The 18863-nt window shown below is 58.8% G+C and overlaps 1 protein-coding gene across 1 annotated transcript in view; it reads right to left on the bottom strand.

Moving 5' to 3' along the window:
• Positions 1–18863, bottom strand: part of HMCN2 (hemicentin 2) — a 141489-nt gene that overhangs the window by 106638 nt on the left and 15988 nt on the right. Inside the window, 8 exon segments of the mRNA XM_089306779.1 lie at positions 355–499; positions 3157–3420; positions 6163–6283; positions 7050–7156; positions 7584–7755; positions 16567–16689; positions 17458–17616; positions 18714–18784. Coding sequence (XP_089162905.1) covers positions 355–499; positions 3157–3420; positions 6163–6283; positions 7050–7156; positions 7584–7755; positions 16567–16689; positions 17458–17616; positions 18714–18784 — 1162 coding nt within the window.

The raw sequence follows: 18863 nt of genomic DNA, 5'->3' as shown, positions 1-18863 counted from the left end.
AGGCCCCAAGTCCCCTTAGCGAGAGGTAAGCAGCCAAGGATGTGCCCATTCCACAGTACGCGGTGTGACATTGGTCAAGCCCCGTCTGTGTCCTGGACTCCCATGCATGGGGCGGGTCCGTCCTGCCCTGACTCTCATGCAGCTGGGTCCCGCATGAGCCCCGGGGAGGCCCTGCACGGGCTGATGACCCAGCAGAGGTGGGAGTCCCTGAACCACCCTCCACATCCCCGGCCACCCTGGCGATCCCTGAGCTGGGTTGTCCACGGGGATGATACAACCAAGACTAAGGTCCCCCTCCTGCCCCCCACTCCCCCGCGATCCCCGCAGGGCGTAAGGGTCTCGGGAGCCACTCACACAAAGTGCCGCTCCTCGCCCAGCCTGGCTCCGTCCCGCCGCAGCTGCAGCCGGAAGGGGAGGGCGCTGTGCACAGAGCAGGAGACCAGCAGGGGCTGCTGCAGGTAGCCATGGATCCGGGGCGGCATGCTGACCAGGGGGGCGCCTGGAGCCAAGGACCAGCCTTCAGAACTCCTCCACCGCCCACCCTGGCCACACCCAGCAACAGACACCCGGCCACAAACGAATCGGGAGCCAGAAAGCCAGACGGGGTTCAATCCCTGGCTCCCCCATTCAGTGGTCCCCAAGAGCACATGGCTTCATCTTTCAAAGCCTCAGTTGCCACCTCTGTAAAATGGAGTCACGGCAATGACTTCATCATGTTTGAGGAGCTGGCGTAAGTGGTGCGTGGGGAGCACACGGCACTCCCCATCCGTCATGGCTGGCATTGCTTTTAAGGCTCACTCAGGACTCTACAGCCCCCACTGCCTGGGAGCAGTCCTGACCCCGGGAATGTGGCTGGGGCCGTGCACTTGTCCCTTTGCCTGGGTTGCTGGGGAAGCCTTGCCACTTAAAAATCAGCACGCTTGGGGCGCGGCTGCGAATGCAAAATTCACACACATTTCTGAGACAAAACGAGAGACTTCGGTGAAATCGCACAGCTCACGATGAGCCTCTTGGGGCCCGCATCAGACGCCAATTCTGGCCTAGGGGTGATGCCCTCTTCTTTGCTTGGCCATCAGCGGGTTCTGGGGGATCTCGGGGTGCACTCAACCCTCCCCTTCCCTGTTGGAGCCGAGAGGAGCTGGGCGAGATGCTCCAAGGGTGACACAATGCACCAGACCTCCCAGAAGCCCGGAGCTGGGAGTGGGGAGGGCGGCGGGTGACATCATGCACCAGGCTGCCTGCCACGTCCCGGGGGAGAGGGCTGTTGGACCAGCCAGCCACGTCCTCAGCTGCGTGCCAAGCAGCCACCGCTCGCCCACGCGGAAGCCTCGCCCCAGCCGGCCCAGGCTCCCCCTCCTGGGAGCTGAACGGGCCCAGGGACCCCAGACCCACCCCCACGTCTCCAAATCCAAAGCCACCTGCTGGCAGGCCAAGCCCCAGCCTTCCAGACAGGAACGGCGGGGAAAGAAGAGAAGACCCCCTCCCCCTCCCCCCCCGCTGCCTCCACGTGAATCAAAGCTGAGACGGAGACCAGAGCCAGAGCCGGACTCCAACGGCCTGATCGTGGGAAAGAGGCTGTTCATCAGCCTGCAAAGCCCCCGGATGCACGCTGCTCCTCAGAGCTGTAAAGGCCAAGCGGGGAGGGGCCAGGAAGAAGAGGCCCAGGGCTGCCCACCGTCGTGTACCTCAGGGCGCCCTCAGCAGCTGGCCCTCCCCCCCACCTACAACCCCACTACAAGTGCACAGAGGGGGCTGTGTCTCCCAGAGGTCCCCACAAAGAATGACATCCTCCACCCCGGGAGCTCCTCCCAGGCCACCTCCAGGGGAAGGGGCCAGTAGGTGGGAGGAAGGCAGTGGCACCCAGTTAGGAGGCTGAGCGGCCAGGGAGCCCAAATACCCCCTGCCAGGACTATGGGGAGACCTGGAAAGCTTGGGAGGCTCACATAACCCTCAATAACCAACCCTGGAGGTAGCTGGTCTCAGTGCCCTCATCTATAAAACAGGGGCGTGTCTCAGAACCGGCGTGAGCACTCGGTGAGCTAGCCCACGGCACGTGTTTGGACTGCAAACAGCCATGCATGCGGAGTACTAACACAGCGAGCAGAGGGAGTACTGGCACGATGCTGACTGGGATCCTGATCACGACAGGGAAGAGCAAATCCCCACGTCTGCCCTGCCCACCGCTGCAGCTACAGTGCCCAGCACATGCAGTAGCCTCCATGGTACAGAGAGGACGATCAGAATGAGTGTTGGATGGATGCATGGGCGGCAGGGTGGGCGGATGGATGAGCAGATGGGTGGACGTGTAGACTGATGGGTATCTGGGTGAGTATATGGACAGATCAACGGGGTAGATGGAGAGATAAATAGGCAGATGGATGGATGATGGATGGGCGGATATGTGGGTGAGTGGAGGGATGGATGAGTGGATGGATCGGGGGTGGGCGGATCAATGGGTGTATGTATGGATGGGTGGATGGATCGGGGGTGGGTGGATCAATGGGTGTATGGATGGATGGATGGATGGATTGGTGGGTGGGTGGATCAATGGGTGTATGTATGTGTGGGTGGGTGGGAGGGTGGGTGGATCAATGGGTGTATGGATGGATGGATGGATGGATGGGGGGGCGGGTCAATAGGTGTATGTATGGATGGATGGATGGGGGGGCGGATCAATGGGTGTATGTATGGATGGATGGATGGATGGGGGGGCGGATCAATGGGTGTATGTGTGTATGGGTGTATGGATGGATTGGTGGGTGGGTGGATCAATGGGTGTATGTATGGATGGGTGGGTGGGTGGATCAATGGGTGTATGTATGTATGTATGGATGGGTGGGTAGGTGGGAGGGTGGGCGGATCAATGGGTGTATGGATGGATGGGTGGCTGGATAGACAGACGAATAGGTCAACAGAGATGGACGAATGGGTGGATAAGGCTGATATGTGACTGGGTAGGTGGTGGATGTACGGTGGGCAGACGGAAAGATGCGTCAGCTTTCTCTAGATCCGTGACCTGGGGGCCACGTTGGAAGCACCTCAGTCTTCAGTATGACACCTTACAGGGGACAGCTGCCCACATTTACTGAACTGATCCAATCATAGAAGGCTTCCAGGAAGAAATGGGCCTGCGAGCCCACAGAGCCAACCACTCACCTGGGGCCACCCCGCTGTAGGAAACTCCAGAGACACGGAGGACGGGGTTTCCCTTGTGGTCCTTGCCCTTCACCTTGAGGTAGAAGCGCTCTGGAGGGGTGTGGAAGGGTGGCCCCGCCCACAGCCGATGGGTGGATCCGTTGGCAAGGGGCTGTGTAGGCAGCGTGAGGAGGGGCTGCCCTGAGCTGTGGGAGAGCTCCACCGAGTCGAGGCGGCCAGGGGCCTGCAGGCCCGTGGAGTTGATCACCAGGGAGATGGGCACTCCTGCAGCGGTGGGGGTGAGGAGTGAAGGTCAGGCGCCGTGAACCTCCTCAAGTAGGGGCCCTGGGACCACACCTCAGGGTCCCCACTGCGCGGCCCTCTGTTACCTGCTCCCCACCTTCTACACCTGTTCCTGGGCCAACTAACGCTGGGGGTGGGAAAGGCGCTGGGGTCTGCTACTGTCCATGGTCCTGAAACGCCACTGTCCACCCTGCATGCTTCCAGGAGCTCTGGCACCTCGGTCACCCTGTAGACTGGACCCTCGGGACGGAGCTGGGAAGGGGCTGCCTTCTGTCCCCACATCCCAGTGTCAGCTGTCATCAGACAGGCTTCAGAGGGTGGCCCCAGCCAATGTGCCTACCCTGGGGACTGACTGACACAGGCCCAACCTCTCTGCGTACTCAGTTCTCTTTTCCACCTTCATGGAAATGCAGGGCTCTGCACGCTGCCCCAGGAGGGACAGGGCTGGGCTCGGGCTTTGTTGTTTTTTTGTTTTTGTTTTTGTTTTTGACAGGCAGAGTGGCAGTGAGAGAGAGAGACAGAGAGAAAGGTCTTCCTTTGCCGTTGGTTCACCCTCCAATGGCCGCCACAGCTGGCGCACTGCAGCCGGCGCACCTCGCTGATCTGATGGCAGGAGCCAGGTACTCATCCTGGTCTCCCATGGGGTGCAGGGCCCAAGCACTTGGGCCATCCTCCACTGCACTCCCTGGCCACAGCAGAGAGCTGGCCTGGAAGAGGAGCAACCGGGACAGAATCCAGCGCCCCGACCAGGACTAGAACCCGGTGTGCCAGCACAGCAAGGCGGAGGATTAGCCTAGTGAGCCGCGGCGCTGGCCAGGGCTCGGGCTTTGTTACGTCCTCAGCTGGCTTGGAAGTTTTGATCAGGTCTCTCCCTTTACACACAGGGACTGACTATTTTTATCCTTCAGAGATCATCAGCTGGGGGCTGTGGCTGTGGCTGGTGTGGCCCAGGAAATGCCTTAAACTTCTCGAAGGAGCATTGAATAACCTGGAAAGGGCACACGGGGGTACTTCACAAAGTCTGAGGAAAATGGACTTCAAAGTCAAGCTTATTTTGGTGCAAAAATATTTTGAAATCCATGCATACAAATGGTCTTCAAAAAAGCGCATAAAGATTCAGATTAAAAAGCTACACGTGGATTTCAAAATTTCTTAAAATTTTTATTTATTTGGGGCAGAAGGACAAAGGGAGATAGAGGGGCAGAGAGAGACAGGGCTCCCACCCAGCAGTTCACTCCTCAAAGGCCTGCATTGGCCAGGGCTGTGTCAGTGCCAAAGCCAGGAGACAGGAACTCAAGCCAGGTCTCCCACAGAGGTGACAAACGCCCAGCTACTGGGGCCGTCACAGCTGTCCCCCAGGATCTATACTGGCAGGAAACGAGACTTGAGAGTCACAGCCAGGAATCAAACCCAGGCACTCCAAAAGAGATGTAGACATCTTATCCACTACACTAAACACCTGCTCCCTGAAAAATTTTTTGCACCAAAACAAACTTAGCTTTTCATTCCATTTTTCCCAAATTTTTGAAGTGCCCCACATAAAAATATAGGAGTTCAGACTCCAACCAACATAACGTAGCAACAGTTCAGGCATCCGCCATCTGCCAAGCCACAGTCTCCCCCGTGCCCTAAAGTCCACAGCACGGGGGCCAAGTGTCAACCATTAGTCATCATTTGCATTACCCTGCTGCTAATCTTTATTTTTCTGTCTCTGACCCACATCTTCGCAAAAGCAGAAACCCCAGAGGGTCCCTTGTGGGCTCCTGTCCCACTCAGTCTGGAAACCGGCCCTGGGGACAGCACCCCGTAGGACTCCTCTCCCCTCCTAGCTGTGGAGAAGTGCCAGCTTCCCCGCTCTTCCCACTTCACAACATTGGCAAAACCACCAGGGGACAAGCGGTGGCCCTGCTTCACTCTCAGGAAATCACGGCTGCCCTGGCGAGGGGAGCAATCCTTGTAACCAGAACGACAAACGTCAGAGGAGGCGCAGCTGCAACAGCAGTGCTGAGTCGCGCTTCCCGTCCCGACTCAGCCTGACCTGGCCCACGCCCCACCTGTCTCTCTTCAGAGCTGGTCCCAGCAAAATCCGAAAACCAGCCCCATTGCAAGGGACCACGTTTTCCAGACCCCCAACCTGGCTCCCAGATGGGATTTCCTGGCACGGAGCTCAGGCAGCCTGAGCCAGACACCTCTGCTGGTACTGTGGCCCCGACTTCTCCGGGTGGAGCCACAGGGAATCCACAGGCAACCTGAGACCCCATCAGGAAAGTGGCCCTGCGCCTCCTACTCCATTTGGCACCCCCTAGGCCAAGCCAGCTCCCACCAGGACATCTGTTCTATGGGGAGGCACCACCCCCTCTTCCTGAGCCATCATGTCAGCTCCCTGGTGCCCCTTCTTTGATTGGACCAGCCTGCTATTTGCTGGAAAGGTGAAGATGGGGGACATGTTTGGACAAAAAGAAAAGAGAAGGGGTGAGCTCAGCAAGAAAGGGGACAACCTGAGGGGCCCATGGCATCCAGGAGGTTCCCTAAAGGTGTGTGCCACCCGTCACGTGGGCTGAGGGCCAGGGCAAGGTGCTGGCCTGGGCTCAGTGTGCATCCTCCTGACCTGGGACAATGTCATCCCACAGCCGCACAGCCACGGGCCCCACCTGCCCACCATGCCCAGAGCCAAGCCCATGGCACAGGAAGGCAGCTTAGCATGGCCCCAGGGCAGCACCGTACCTTGCAAGGGCCACTCGATGGTGTGGTTGAGGTCCAGGGAGGGCTGCGTGGAGAAGCCGGCTCGGAAGTCGATGTTGCTGACGCCCGTGATTCTCACCGAGTGGCGGCCGCTGCTGTAGATCTAGCGGAGGCCCCGCCCACGTCACCGCAGCATCCCCCACCCCACCTCAGCACCCCAGAGGCAGGGCAGGAGGCCGTGGACCTGACCCAGCCCCAGGTCAGCAACTGGGATTCTCCCGCCTTGGCAGACAACATGATGAACTTCCGGCTCCCTGGGGCCCAGCACGGTGCTCCCCCAGGGGAGAAGCAGAGCCCCAGCCACAAGCCTACTCTGAGTGGGCCTCTTGGAGCAGCCCTGCCTGTCACCCTGCAGCCCCCTCTGCTCCCTGCATGGCCAACTCCCCACCTCGCCGTCCGCGTCCGGGTTAGAGCTCTCGGCTCAAAGATGCAGCCGGGTGGTGCTGCCACTTCCCCTGCAGTACCTCACCCCGTAGGCGCTCTGTAAATGCCGCTCCCCAGGGCGGCAGCCTGCTCCACCCAAGCACGTCTTCTAGTTCCCGGAACTGAGCAGGCCCTGTCCCCCGCCAGCTCTGTGCCTCTGAGCCATCTCCCCAAAGTTGTCCCAGCTTCTTTCCTGTGCTTTCCACAGGGCAGGGTTCTGAGCCCCAAGTCAGGGGAACCCTGAAGTCATTTCTCCAAGCCCTGCTTACCAAGCCCAAACTGTTCCACTTGCTCCCCTAGGAAAAGCAGAGCCCTCTCCTCTGCTCTGGACCCGTTACCCCTATTGATATGCCCACACCACTGCCCAGGCTCCCCTCGGAGGAGAAAGGAACGGTTCCGGTTCAGCAGAGTCGGCCTCTCCCCGGCCCCGCACCCGGCACCCCTACCTTGATGGACCACAGCCCAGGATGCTCAGGCTTAAAAGCCACGACCTTGGCCGAGTCGGGGATGTTGAGGAGGACGTTGAGGCCTTCATCCTTCTGCAAGATCCTCCCTGTGCAAGCCCCAAGCCACCAGTCAGTCCCCGACCCTTTCTTGGGGGTTCCGGGGTCCCGTCCTGTCTCCCGGAGCCCCCGCCCACCAGCACCAGTCTCCCCAGCCCGGACTAGAGGGACGTGGGCAGTGCCCGGACCTCTGTCTCACTCTGCACCCAGCCACATGGCTCCCTGGGCACAGGCTGCACACCTGGCCTCCAGACCTAGCCATTCGTGGCATTCGCCGAGCCTTGTGGGCCAGCAGGCCAGGACCAAACACCACGGGCTGTTGCCCTTGGAGACTCCAGGACCCCGCTGAGTCTTTCCTCCAATTCCTGCTGCCTCGTGCACCTTACCCCTGGGCCTGCGTCTCTCTCTGAACCCCTGCTCCCTGGCTCTCGCTCTGCAGCCCGTCACCGGCAGAGGCCAGACCCCAGCAGTTCATACCCAGCGGGTCCCGGACTTCGATCTGTGGCCCTGGCCCGCTCAACGAGACGGTGACCTCCTTCAGGCTGGGGTCAAAGGGGAGTCTCCACGTGTGCTCGCCCTCCTCCTCGTGGTCTGTGGACAGCAGGTGCACCTTGGAGGCCTGAATCGCTGACTCCACCCACTTCAGCACCTAAGAGGTGAGTGGGAAAAGCTGTTAACAGCAGGTGCCCGTGATGTCTTACTTGTGCCTGGCCCGAGGCAGGTCCCTAACCAGCTGCCAGCTGTGTGCAGAATCTGCTCCTTACTCAGGTTGCAGGCAGCACGCAAACCATCCAGGCCACCCCAGGCCACCGCTCCTCACTGCCTTCCGCCAGGCCCAGTTCTCACACTTGTACCTTCCTGGCTGCTGTGGGCTCTGGGCTGGGACATCTAAGTCGAGGCAGTCAGAGGACTCACCTCAGAGGGAATATGCAAGAATAGCTGGGTATGCTTCTACAGCCACCTCCTCCAGGAAGCCTGCCTGGTGGCTTTTACACACAGATGAACCCTGGAGATTGAAATCACCCCAAAGGCTTCAGACTGTTCCCACCAGGGCCCAGCCCCAAGTCCCTTCCCCAAGGTGGAGGTGCAGAACCAGCAGTACTGAGAAGTCTTGAACCCTTGATTGCTCCAACTACTTGCTCATTCTCAAATCAGACAAGTCCCACGGAGGAGCAGACAGAGGCAAGGAGGCTCTCGGGCACACGCTTGGGGCACGAGTTTCAGGGGCTCTCAAACCTCCTCAAAGACCCCCCTGAGTACAGGCCCCCAGGTTAACAACCCTTGCCCCATCTGCACGCGGGACGGCTGAGTCCCTCCAAATCCCTACCATGACCTCCCAGACCCGTGTCTGTGTCCTGGCTCTCACCCAGCTGACCCAAGGTCCCTATCCCCGACTTCCTCCATGCCTGCTAGGCTGGACCCCCAGGAGACCCCAGCCCCCACTTGCAAGAGGCTCCACCCCTTCACAGTCTCCCCCTCCACAGCCTGGAGCAGGCTCTGCTCCCTGTGTGCGCCGCTCGGCTGCAGTTTGCACCCCCCTCGTCCACTTATTGGATCTGTGCCTGCTAAGGTTTAAAAACTAGAGAACTTCAAAACAATCCACGGAAAAGTGCAATTAGGAGACAAGTTTCTATGGATGCCAAAAATGTGAAATCCATGCAGCTTTTTCTTCATAACACACATTTTCCAGGAATATTCTGAAGACCTCTTGTATGCATGCATTTCAATTATTTTTGCACCGAAATAAACATATCTTTTAATTCCATTTTTCCATGAGATTTTCGCCCTCCAAAAGTTCACAGATTAGAAAAGCAATGCCCAGGGCCGGTGCTGTGGCATAGTGGACTAAGCCACCGCCTGCAGTGCTGGCATCCCATATGGGCACCAGTTTGAGTCCCGGCTGCTCCTCTTCCGATCCAGCTCTCTGCTGTGGCCTGGGAAAGCAGTGGAAGATGGCCCAAGGGCTTGGGTCCCTGCACTATTGTGAGACCCAGAAGCCGCCCCTGGCTCCTGGTTTCAGATTGGCTCAGCTCCAGCCATTGTGACCATTTGGGGAGTGAACTAGAGGATGGAAGACACTCTCTCTCTCTCTCTCTTTCTCTCTCTCTCTCTGCCTCTCTGTAATTCTGTCATTCAAATAAATAAATAAATCTTAAATAAGTAAATGATAACTATTATGATTTACTTATTAAAAAAGAAAAGAAACAAGAAACGCGATGCCCAAGTTCAGACGCTCATGGCAGTGGCAAGCAGGGGGTGTGGGGGGCCGCTGGGAAGGGACGAGGTCAGGAGGGGGGGCCTCCAGCCCGGCCTCAGTGACGTTCTAAGAGGAGGAAGGGGACGCGGCAGGGCCCTGCCGCACCTGCGATGCCCCCCACCGTGTGGTGGTCCAGCAAGAAACCTCCCAGCAGGTGCTTGTACTTGACCCGACCTCCCAGGCCTCAGGACCATGGCCACAGAACTTCCCTTATAAGTTACCCCATCTAGGACGCGCTGTTGCAGCAACAGACAACAGTGGGAGACGGTGCCTGTCCTCCAGGGGCACTCGCCGTGCCCCTGCGGATCCCGGCCTGAGCTCACCATGTAGGGGAGGCACCGGGAAGCTCTCTCGGCCTGCGGGCGGTAGAGTGCACACTGCACTTCCCCTGGGTTACCTCTCAGACGCCCTGCTCCATCCTCCTCCCTCCTCAGCTATGCCCCCTCCTTCCCAATGGCCACGCCTCCCGCCTCCCTGGTACTGGCAAGGAAACCAGGAAGGAGAGACAGGAGCCCACCGCCTGGCCTGGGTCATCTCACTCCAGGCCCAGTGACCTCAAGAAGTGTCCCGTGCAAACCTCACAACGGCAGCAAGGGCCCAGCGAAGCTGACTGTGCAAATCAGCACCCTCCCCCCCCCACACACCGAGAACAGCTGCAGAGCCCTGAGCCCACCGTCTTGGTCTCCGTGGGAGGTGGGCCAAGGACAAAATGAACTGCAAAGGGATCCTGGGGCTGGCCAAACTGCCAGCCCCGAGATTTAGAAACTGTGCTACGTATCCTGTAGGATAAAGCAAATAAGGAAAGATGACCGTATTTTCTGAACCAAGACTTCCTCTTACAACCAAATGTTAATGGAGAGCTATGAGTATAAAATCAAATAAACTAAGCTAAAAAATCTGCAATGTGAAATTTGAATTGAAATATCAGTATCAGGGCTGGCACTGTGGAGCAACGGGTTAAGCCACTGCCTGGTTAAACAAGTTCAAATCCCGGCTGCCCCACATCCCATACAGCTCCCTGCTAACGCCCTGGGAAAGCAGCAGAAGACGGCCCACGTGCTTGGGCCCCTGCATCCATGTGGGAGACCCGGATGGATTCCAGGCTCCTGTTCCAGCTGTTGCTGCCATTGGGGGCGTGAAACAAGGATGGAAGATCTCTCTGTGTCTCTGTCACTCTGCCTTTCAAATAAATGAATCTTTAAAAAAAAAAAAAAAGAAAGAAAGAAAGAAAGAAACATCAGTATAAAAAAATAGAGCAATGGATAGATAGAAGATGGAAGACAGATAAGTCCAGAAAAGATAACGCCCCCAAATTCCACCGATTTTGTTTTCTAAATGTCCTTCCCGACTAGGGTTCCCTGGAGAAACGGCTGATCCCGGGTCCTGGCAGGCAATGTACAAGGATGCCTTCGTTGAGCAGAGAGGGGACACACGTAAGGGTGCAGGAAGCAGCCTGAGGAGGCCCCGCGGGCTACATCTGGGCAACGTGAGCCCAGAAAGGAGTAATTCCTCTCTCAAGGAAGAGTAACTGATAGTCAATCGGAGCACATCGGGGTCTATAATCCACGTGTCCACAAGGGGACCCCAAAAAGAGCAAAATTTCAACCAGTAAAACCCCACCTGCCACTAGTAACAGTGACTCCTGCATTCAAGAGAATTAAACAGGAATCACGGGGCCAGCGCTGTGGCACAGCGAGTTGACGCCCTGGCCTGAAGTGCCGGCATCCCATATGGGTGCTGGTTCTAGTCCCGGCTGCTCCTCTTCCCATCCAGCTCTCTGCTATGGCCAGGAAAAGCAGCAGAAGATGCCCAAGTCCTTGGGCCCCTGCACCCATGTGGGAGACCCGGAAGAAGCTCCTGGCTCCTGGCTTCGGATCCGCGCAGCTCCGGCCGTTGTGGCCATTTGGGGAGTGAACCAGTGGTTGGAAGACTGCTCTCTCTGTCTCTACCTCTCTCTGTAACTCTGTCAAATAAATAAATAAATCTTTAAAAAAAAAAAAAAAAGGTGAAACAGCCAGGTCTCAAACAGGCACTGGAGGCGTGGCTTAAAAAAAAAGAAAGAAAGAAAGGAGTATTGGATAGACCGGACCTAGCCCATTCTAGAGTATCTCAGATTCTTTTTTACACCAAGCATGAATCTTTTTTAAGTTCTAGGACAAAGAATTAAATGCCAACTTATTCCTTCCCATGAACAGAAGTCCTTGGAAGGAAGCCCACTGATGAGTGTGGGAGGGGCGGTGCAACCAGGGAGCCGTCACTCCAGGCAAGGATCCCTGCAGAGCATGATGGGAGACCCAGCAGCCGCCAGAGCCAGAGCCACAGCATCGCCCTGCAGACCACTGGGGTCCAAAAGGGAAACCCACATGGGGCTGCCTGTCACCAACTCACCCCACCAAACTCAGCATGCCGGACAGGGGGACCACCAGACGTCATCCGCCTCCTGCCGTGACGCCATGGACAGTCCGCCACGTGCAGAACCGGGGACGTGGCACAGGCCCACGCCTCTTCCACAACGTAGCGTCCACAGAAAGGGCAGACAGCTCCAGATTCGAGGAGACGCGGCAGACGCGGCCACTGCACACAACCATGACATCCCGAAACCCGCGACGGAGGACGTGGTGAGGACGGTTAGGGAAACCAGAATGTGGACTAGCAGACGATACCAGGGAATCATTACTACTTTTTAAAATAATAGAATAGGTTATGTTGGAATAGGTTATGTCTTAAAAAAACAACCCCATGCTAAATTATTTATATGGATAAGGTGTCAGGATTTAGCAAGAGCTATAACAAGGCAGATAAAGCAAGCAAAGCAAAAAGTTAACAATTGTTGAATCCAGGTAGCTTTTCCATATCTTTGAACTTTTTCATAGTAATCTAATTTTAAATTGTTTTTTAATTTATTTTTATTTGAAAGGCAGCCAGACAGAGAGAGAGAGAGAGAGAGAGAATCTTCCATCCACTGGTTTACTCCCCAAATGTGCACAATGGCCAGAGCTGAGCCAGGCCAAAGCCAGGAGCCAGGAAATCCCAGGTGGGTGGCAGGGACCCGAGGACTTGAGCCATCATCTGTTGTTTCCCAAAGTGTGCACTAGCAGGACGCTGGCTCGGAAGCAGAGTAGCCAGGACTCAGGTCAGGCACTCCAATACAGGAACCCAGGCATCCAACGTGACAAATTAACTGCTGTGTCAAACAGCCAACCCACAGTAATTTTTTTAAGTGAAAATCATTTAAAAGCAGCAGGTATGCCACGACTTTAATAGATGAGAGATCTTCCAGAAGTTCACAGAAAATGTGTATCATGAAAAAGCCATGCATGGATTTCTAATTTCTTGCACCAAAATAAACACATCTTTTAATTCCATTTTTCTACAAACTTTTTGAAGAGCTCTCGTATACCTGAGCATGCATGGCAGGAAGCTCCCGCCTGCCAATTCCAATCAACTGGAAACGGCTCTCTGGAATGCTGTTTAAGGAAGAAACGTGAAGTCACATGGAGCCTCCGTTAGAAAAGTTCTGTGATGGATTAGCAATGTCTGCCTTGGACAGGGGATTAGAAAGTGGTGTCTCTCGTGCTACCTCGTGGGCGTCCTTGCTCTAAGTCAGGGTCCCTCGCCTCTCCTGCTGCTCTCCCACAGAAGGGAAAGGAAGGGAACTGGAAGAAACGGACTATGTTTTGCTCAGCTAGAACATATGTGGCAAGCTTTCAGTTACCACAGGAGAAGAATTCTGTGTTCTGCAAACGCATCTGTTTTTAGACGGGAGCTCCTGCCGTCTGCTTTGCCCAGCTTTCTAAGTCGTGTATCTCTCAACAGAGTCCCACCTGGCTGGGCCACAGAAGGGGGTCAGGGCTCCTGGTCCATGCAGGGGTAGGAGATGGGGAGCAGCAGCCACAGAGGCCCCCGGAGAGGCAGACAGCAGCTGGCGACTGCCCGGACATCGTGACGGCTCTGGGTGTAACCACAGCCTCTTCTCTGGGGGCCCAGGCCTTGCCAGGGGTCAGGAGGAAACGAGGACCCTGCAAGCCGCCGCGCGGTGGTGGCAGCACCAGCTGACAGTCACCCGGCAAGTCACAGCTGCTACTGTGTCGCAAGCAGCATCCCTACTTCCTTCTGGGACATGCTGGTGGAAGGAGGGCGCCCAACGGCTCTGGCTATCATGGAGAGGGCTGGGGCCCAGAGTACAAGTCCAGAGACCCCAGCAGGAGGTGGGGGGGTCTGTCCAGGAAGCATCTCACTGCTGGGAGCTGTCCCCCTGCAGGGCCAGGCCTTCCAGACCCCTGGACACCCCGGGGCTTCAGAGCGGAACCCGGGGAGCTTCCTGGGCTCAGAGACCTCATTAAGCAAGCGCGATGTTTATCTGGTGAAGGCAATGGCTTCCAGATGTGGGGGCGGGGGGGCCTGCGAGCCAGCAGTGCTCTGGCTGCCCTTGCCAGATGGCTGTGGTGGGGCCTCCATGGCAGATACATCGGCCCCAGGACCCGTGACAGCCAGGGTGGCTGAGGAAGTACAGAGCGAGGCCAGGGGCCCAGCAGCCTCAGAGCCACAGATTAGAAAACTGAGGGCCAGCTGTGGACACCAGGCTGGGGGCACCGAGAGCCCCATGCCCCAGGGCTGGTTCCCGGATCCCTGGCTAAGAAGCCACTGCAGACTGGGCTCCAGGTCTTCAGGGGGCTTTCTGGGAGCCCAAGCTTCCCACGCACTGTCCACCATTTGTCCTCACCACAGGGCTTTTGTTAACCCACTCAGTACCGTGCCAAGGCCACACTGAAGGCAGCTGGCAGTGCTGAAGTCTAGAGCCAGGTGTCTCCTCTGAGTTCTAGCCACTCCCCCACCCCACTACCCCCTGGGAGGGTCAAGGATGAGGTCATCTCTGGGCCCCTCTGCATCCCTTAATGGGAACCACCTGCTCACCGCCCCGCCCCCGCCCTCCCTGCCCTGGAAGGCGAGTCCCCCTCCCCCTAGTTGATGTATACAACCTGGGCAGTTTGCCATTTGTACCTGGCTGTGCTGGCGCGTATGTGTCGTGTGCCGGGGACAGGGGGCAAAGCAGAGGAGAGCGGATGGGGAGTGGGAGGTGGAGAGCCTGTGGGATGCTGTGCCCAGGCAAGGGGGCCCTTGGGCCTGGCTGTGTCTTGGCCACAGGTGCACACCCTTGGGCCACCTTGCCTCCTTTACTGCGAGGAGAGGGACTTCTCCCTCCTTTGGTTCCCCTAGGACCCTACCGGGGGTTCCTGGAACCGGGGAGGCCACTCCACAGGTGGGAAGACTCCACCCCAGAGCAGAGCCTGAGCTGTGCTCGGTCGCCTTCTCCCCGCCGCCGACACCTTACACTGCATCTGGCACAGCAGGTGCTCAGTACACGAGTGCAAGCGAACATATGGACCGCCCTTCTCCCAGCTGGAGCCCCCTTGGCTTGGGTGAAGGCGTCCTACGCCTCTCCCAGGGCGGGATGACCACAGCCCTGGCTGCCGCTGTCGCTTTCCCAGGCTCGCCGAGTGTCTGAGAACATCTGGAAAGGGCTGGGTCCAAGGCATTAGGCTAATGCATGACAGAGCTCTGCATTCAGGAAGCAGAGGGACCCATTCCTGTCAAGGGCAGCTGATCCTGGCCATCCACGTCCCCACCAAGTCAGACACACTCATCCAGCCAGACTCCCACGGCCAAAAGCTGGGTACCATGGGCGGGAACTAGTGGGTTCGTTTCCTGCCTGGAGGGAGAGGCTGGCAAGCCAGGCCCTGTCCCAGAGCAAGCCATCCTCCCCCAACCTGCCTGGCTACCCTGCGCCTGGTTCACGCCTAAGCAGGAACCCAGTCCCAGGCATTGCTCACTAGGTCTCCCCAAAGCGAGGACAGGCATCCCTCCCGCTCTGAAGCGCCTCCCGTGCTAGCCTGGGGCTCGGTGCCTGGGGAGGCTGACATGCCAGCAAAGAAAGCCGAATGTGTCGCAGAGAACCGTAAACGCCATCTGTCAGCAGGGAGTTAGGGCACGCTAATCTAAACATGGCCCTGGAGACCGTTCTCTTCAGCTCATAAATACACAATACACAAAACCCTGCAGAGCAGGGCTGGCCGGAGGCCACGGCTGGTTCCAGAGACACTGCTCCTCTCCTTCCAGGGCCTCTGGCGCGGCGGAGCCCACGCCTACCACTTACCCGGCACCTGCTACGCACAGCTCTCTGCACAAGGTGCTGGGGATTCGGTGGCAAATGGGACCCATGTGGCACACATGGGGCGCGCACGCTCCAGCAGCACGAGATGATTGCTCGCTCATAAAATCGCCCAAAGTAAGCCGCACAGGGAGCTGGGAGAGGGTAAGGAAGGAGACTGAGCCTCGACAGGAGGTCACGGAAGGGCTCCCTGGGAACGCGCTGCTGGGGCCGGGAAGATGAGGAGCCGGGGGGATGGGGGGGGGGCTGGAAGAACGTGCTGCAGGTGCCAAGGCTCGGGGTGGGGGCAGTGAAGAAACAGCAAAGAGACGAGCCAGGAAGGGAGTCGTGGACAAGGGGGGGACCCAGGCTGTGAACACAGAACACAGGCAACGAAGCAGGGACCTGGGTGTTTCCAGAGAAGGCGGGGAGGGGCCTGCTGGTCAGCTTTGCTTTGGGCAGGTCCGGGGTGCACTGAGAAAGCCGACTGGCACCGTGGCTTCCCCGCTCTGCTCGGCGACCCTGGACAGCAGCGTGAAAGCAGCCACGTTGAGCGTATTTACACCACGTATTCACACCAGAGCGTGGCTGCTAACCACGTCCCATCGCTGCTGGCAAGGAGGGGGAGGGAAAGCCAGACCACCGCGATGGAGCCTGGAGTGGACGCCCAGCCCACAGGCGCCCAGCCCACAGGCCAGACCTGGAGGCAGACACTGGGCACCTCGAGCCAGAGAGCCACGCAAGCCCCCTCCTGCCAAGGCCCGACTCTGCTGGTCCCTGCTGCCCTTCCGCCCACCCTGCATTCGCGGGCCCTGGGAGCATCTCGGAAGACACCCCCCCACACTTCTGCCCCACGGAGCAGCTGCCGGACGCAGGCCCAAGCCCAGGTGCTGCCCCGGTCTCAGCCTCTTCACCTGCACCGGCAAAACCCAACACACCTGCCTCGTGGGTTCTGACGCCACGGGGCGGCGCTCGCCACGGCTCAGCCACCACTGCCACTCAACCTGCGCTGCTCAGGTCCCCGTCTCCGGCAGCTGCTCCTGCCCCAGGCTCACCTCGGTCACTTGCTGCTTGTCCAGGTGGAACACCTGCCCGGAGCTGGTGGCAGCAATCTCCTCGTAGGCCAGGTAGCCAGGATGGGTGCGGTCACCACAGTCCCCCGTCAGCACGAACACCACCTGGAAGACGGCCATGCAGCCGGCTCACAGCTGCTCCAGGTGTGCGTGTGTGTCTGTGTGTGTATGCACGTGCGTGTGTGCGTCTGTGTCTGTGTGTGTGCGGCAGGAACCCCACAGGGTGGAGTGGCCTGAGGTGGGCCCTTTCTTCTCTCTGGGCTCGGGGACACCACCATAGGAAGGGATTAACCACAGTACCCAGCCCACGGGGATCAGGAGATGACTCAGGACAAGTACCAGCCAGGGCCAAGAACGCAGTAGCGGCTACTACGAAATCTACAACAAAGACAGGCATGGCGGTCAGCTGGTCAACTGAGCTCGGCCTGGCCCTGGGGGCTGCATCAGAAGACGCCTGAAGAACTGAGTGGGATCTAGACAAACAGCAGCGCCTGCCTCCCAGCCCTGAGGTCCCCATTCACATCCCTTCCCCCAGCCCTGGCTGTGAGAGCCACATCACGCCTGAGCCACGCCTGAGCCACGGAGAGGGGCGGCGAGCCGCAGGGAGCAGAAGCAGAGGCAACGCAGGATGAAGATGGATGGCAGGGACGTGACAGGGTGTGAACAGAGTAGGGCAGTGTGGTTTCTATCAAGAACAAGGACACCAGGGCCCGGAGCCTGGGAACACACTTGGAATCCACCAGACCAGCCAGGGCCTGACAGGTGGCGGCTGTGGCTGCCAGAGGCTGGCTCCAAGGCTCCCAGAGAGAAAGACCAGGCTCCTCTGGGGGCGCTGCGTGACCCCGCGCCAGCCCCCCAGGCCGGCGCACTCACCTGCGACTGCTTAAGCTGCAAGAGCCGCAACAACTCCTCCTTCTTGTGATGGTCCTTGGCGCGGGCGTCCGAGAAGACGTAGATGAAGGAGCCGGGGTTGGCGACCTCCACGGCAGCCTTGATGGCCCCCACGCTCATCTCCGGGCAGTCGCCACCTCCCTGGAGGACGGGGGCATGTCAGCGACGGCTGCCCGCCTCCTCCAGCCAGGACCCACCCTGGGAGACCTCAGAAACCAATGGGATTTGGGGGCCGCTGAAACCGTCTCTGTCCTAGCCGCTCAGAGAGGCGATGCAGCAGAGCAAGCAGCGTCCCGCAGCCGGCACCCACGCGAGTGCCTCAGCCCCAGCCCTGTGCAAACCGGCCCCGGGGGCAGACGTTACCAGTAATGAGCGCCACGGATGCGGCGGGCGGACGGGAGCCACAGGGACATCTCACAGGTGGCCAGAGCAGCCACGTGTTAGCGAAGGCTGACGGGGTAGAGGGGCCCCAGAAGGGGCAGTGCCGTGTGGGAAGCATCCAAGCCGCTGACCCCTCCCCAAATCCTCTTTGGAATCTGCCCCAGCACTGGCCCCAAACGATACCCACCCCGCCCTTCCTGCCCAGCAGACACGCCCAGGAGCACAAGCTCGTCGGCCAGGCGTGCACAGCCAGCAGCGGGGTGTGCGTGCAGGAAGTGTCCAGGGGTAGGCGCTGGGCCCTGGGAGCTGCCCCTTTCCTACTTCACTCATCAGCCCACGAGCGTGAGCCCTCACGTATGTGGGGCCTGTCACCATGGCCGTGAACTAGACCCACACCTGGGAGTCTGCCTTCCGGAAGCTGGTGGTCTCAGTGGGCAGGGACAGGACAGGTGCTGAGCCAGGGCATCTGGTATGGTGGCCAAGGAGCCCAGGTGGCCGTGGGGCACCTGACCCAGTGTTGCCCTGGTTTTGGGGTCGGAATCGGCCTGCCCCAGCTCCTCTGGCCACCACCCCACCTGCAAACGGGCATCGATGCTTCCTCCTTTCGCCTCCTTCATTCGTCCACTAACAATAAGCACCTACTGTGTGCCAGGGACAAGCACAGTCACAAGGGCTCCAACAACGAGAGACCCGCAGGCCCCGAGCCGGGGTGCGGGCCACAGGAAGGGCTAAGAGGCCAGTTAGGGCAGGAGGAGAAAGCCCCATTCTAGCCCCTGCTGGGGCGAAGGCCTGGGAGTCTGGCGTGAACGGTGAAGAGCAGCTCAGAGGGTCAGCGGCCAAGGCCAGGGGCAGCCCACCTGCACGTAGAGTTCTCTCAGCTCCCTCTGGAACACGGCTGGGTCTGCAGTGAGGGTCACGGGGCCGATGTCTGCAGGGAAGAGACAGAAGGAAGCCCGGATGGGTTGAGTCCCAGGCCAGGCTCCAAGCTCTAGGGGAGCCCACAGAAG

Source organism: Oryctolagus cuniculus, chromosome 1, assembly GCF_051225735.1.
Source record: "Oryctolagus cuniculus isolate XC-2025 breed Fujian yellow rabbit chromosome 1, ASM5122573v1, whole genome shotgun sequence".
Taxonomy (NCBI): Eukaryota; Metazoa; Chordata; class Mammalia; order Lagomorpha; family Leporidae; genus Oryctolagus; species Oryctolagus cuniculus.
Note: the sequence above shows the minus strand (reverse complement) of the source record. Positions and strands in the feature narration are given on the sequence as shown.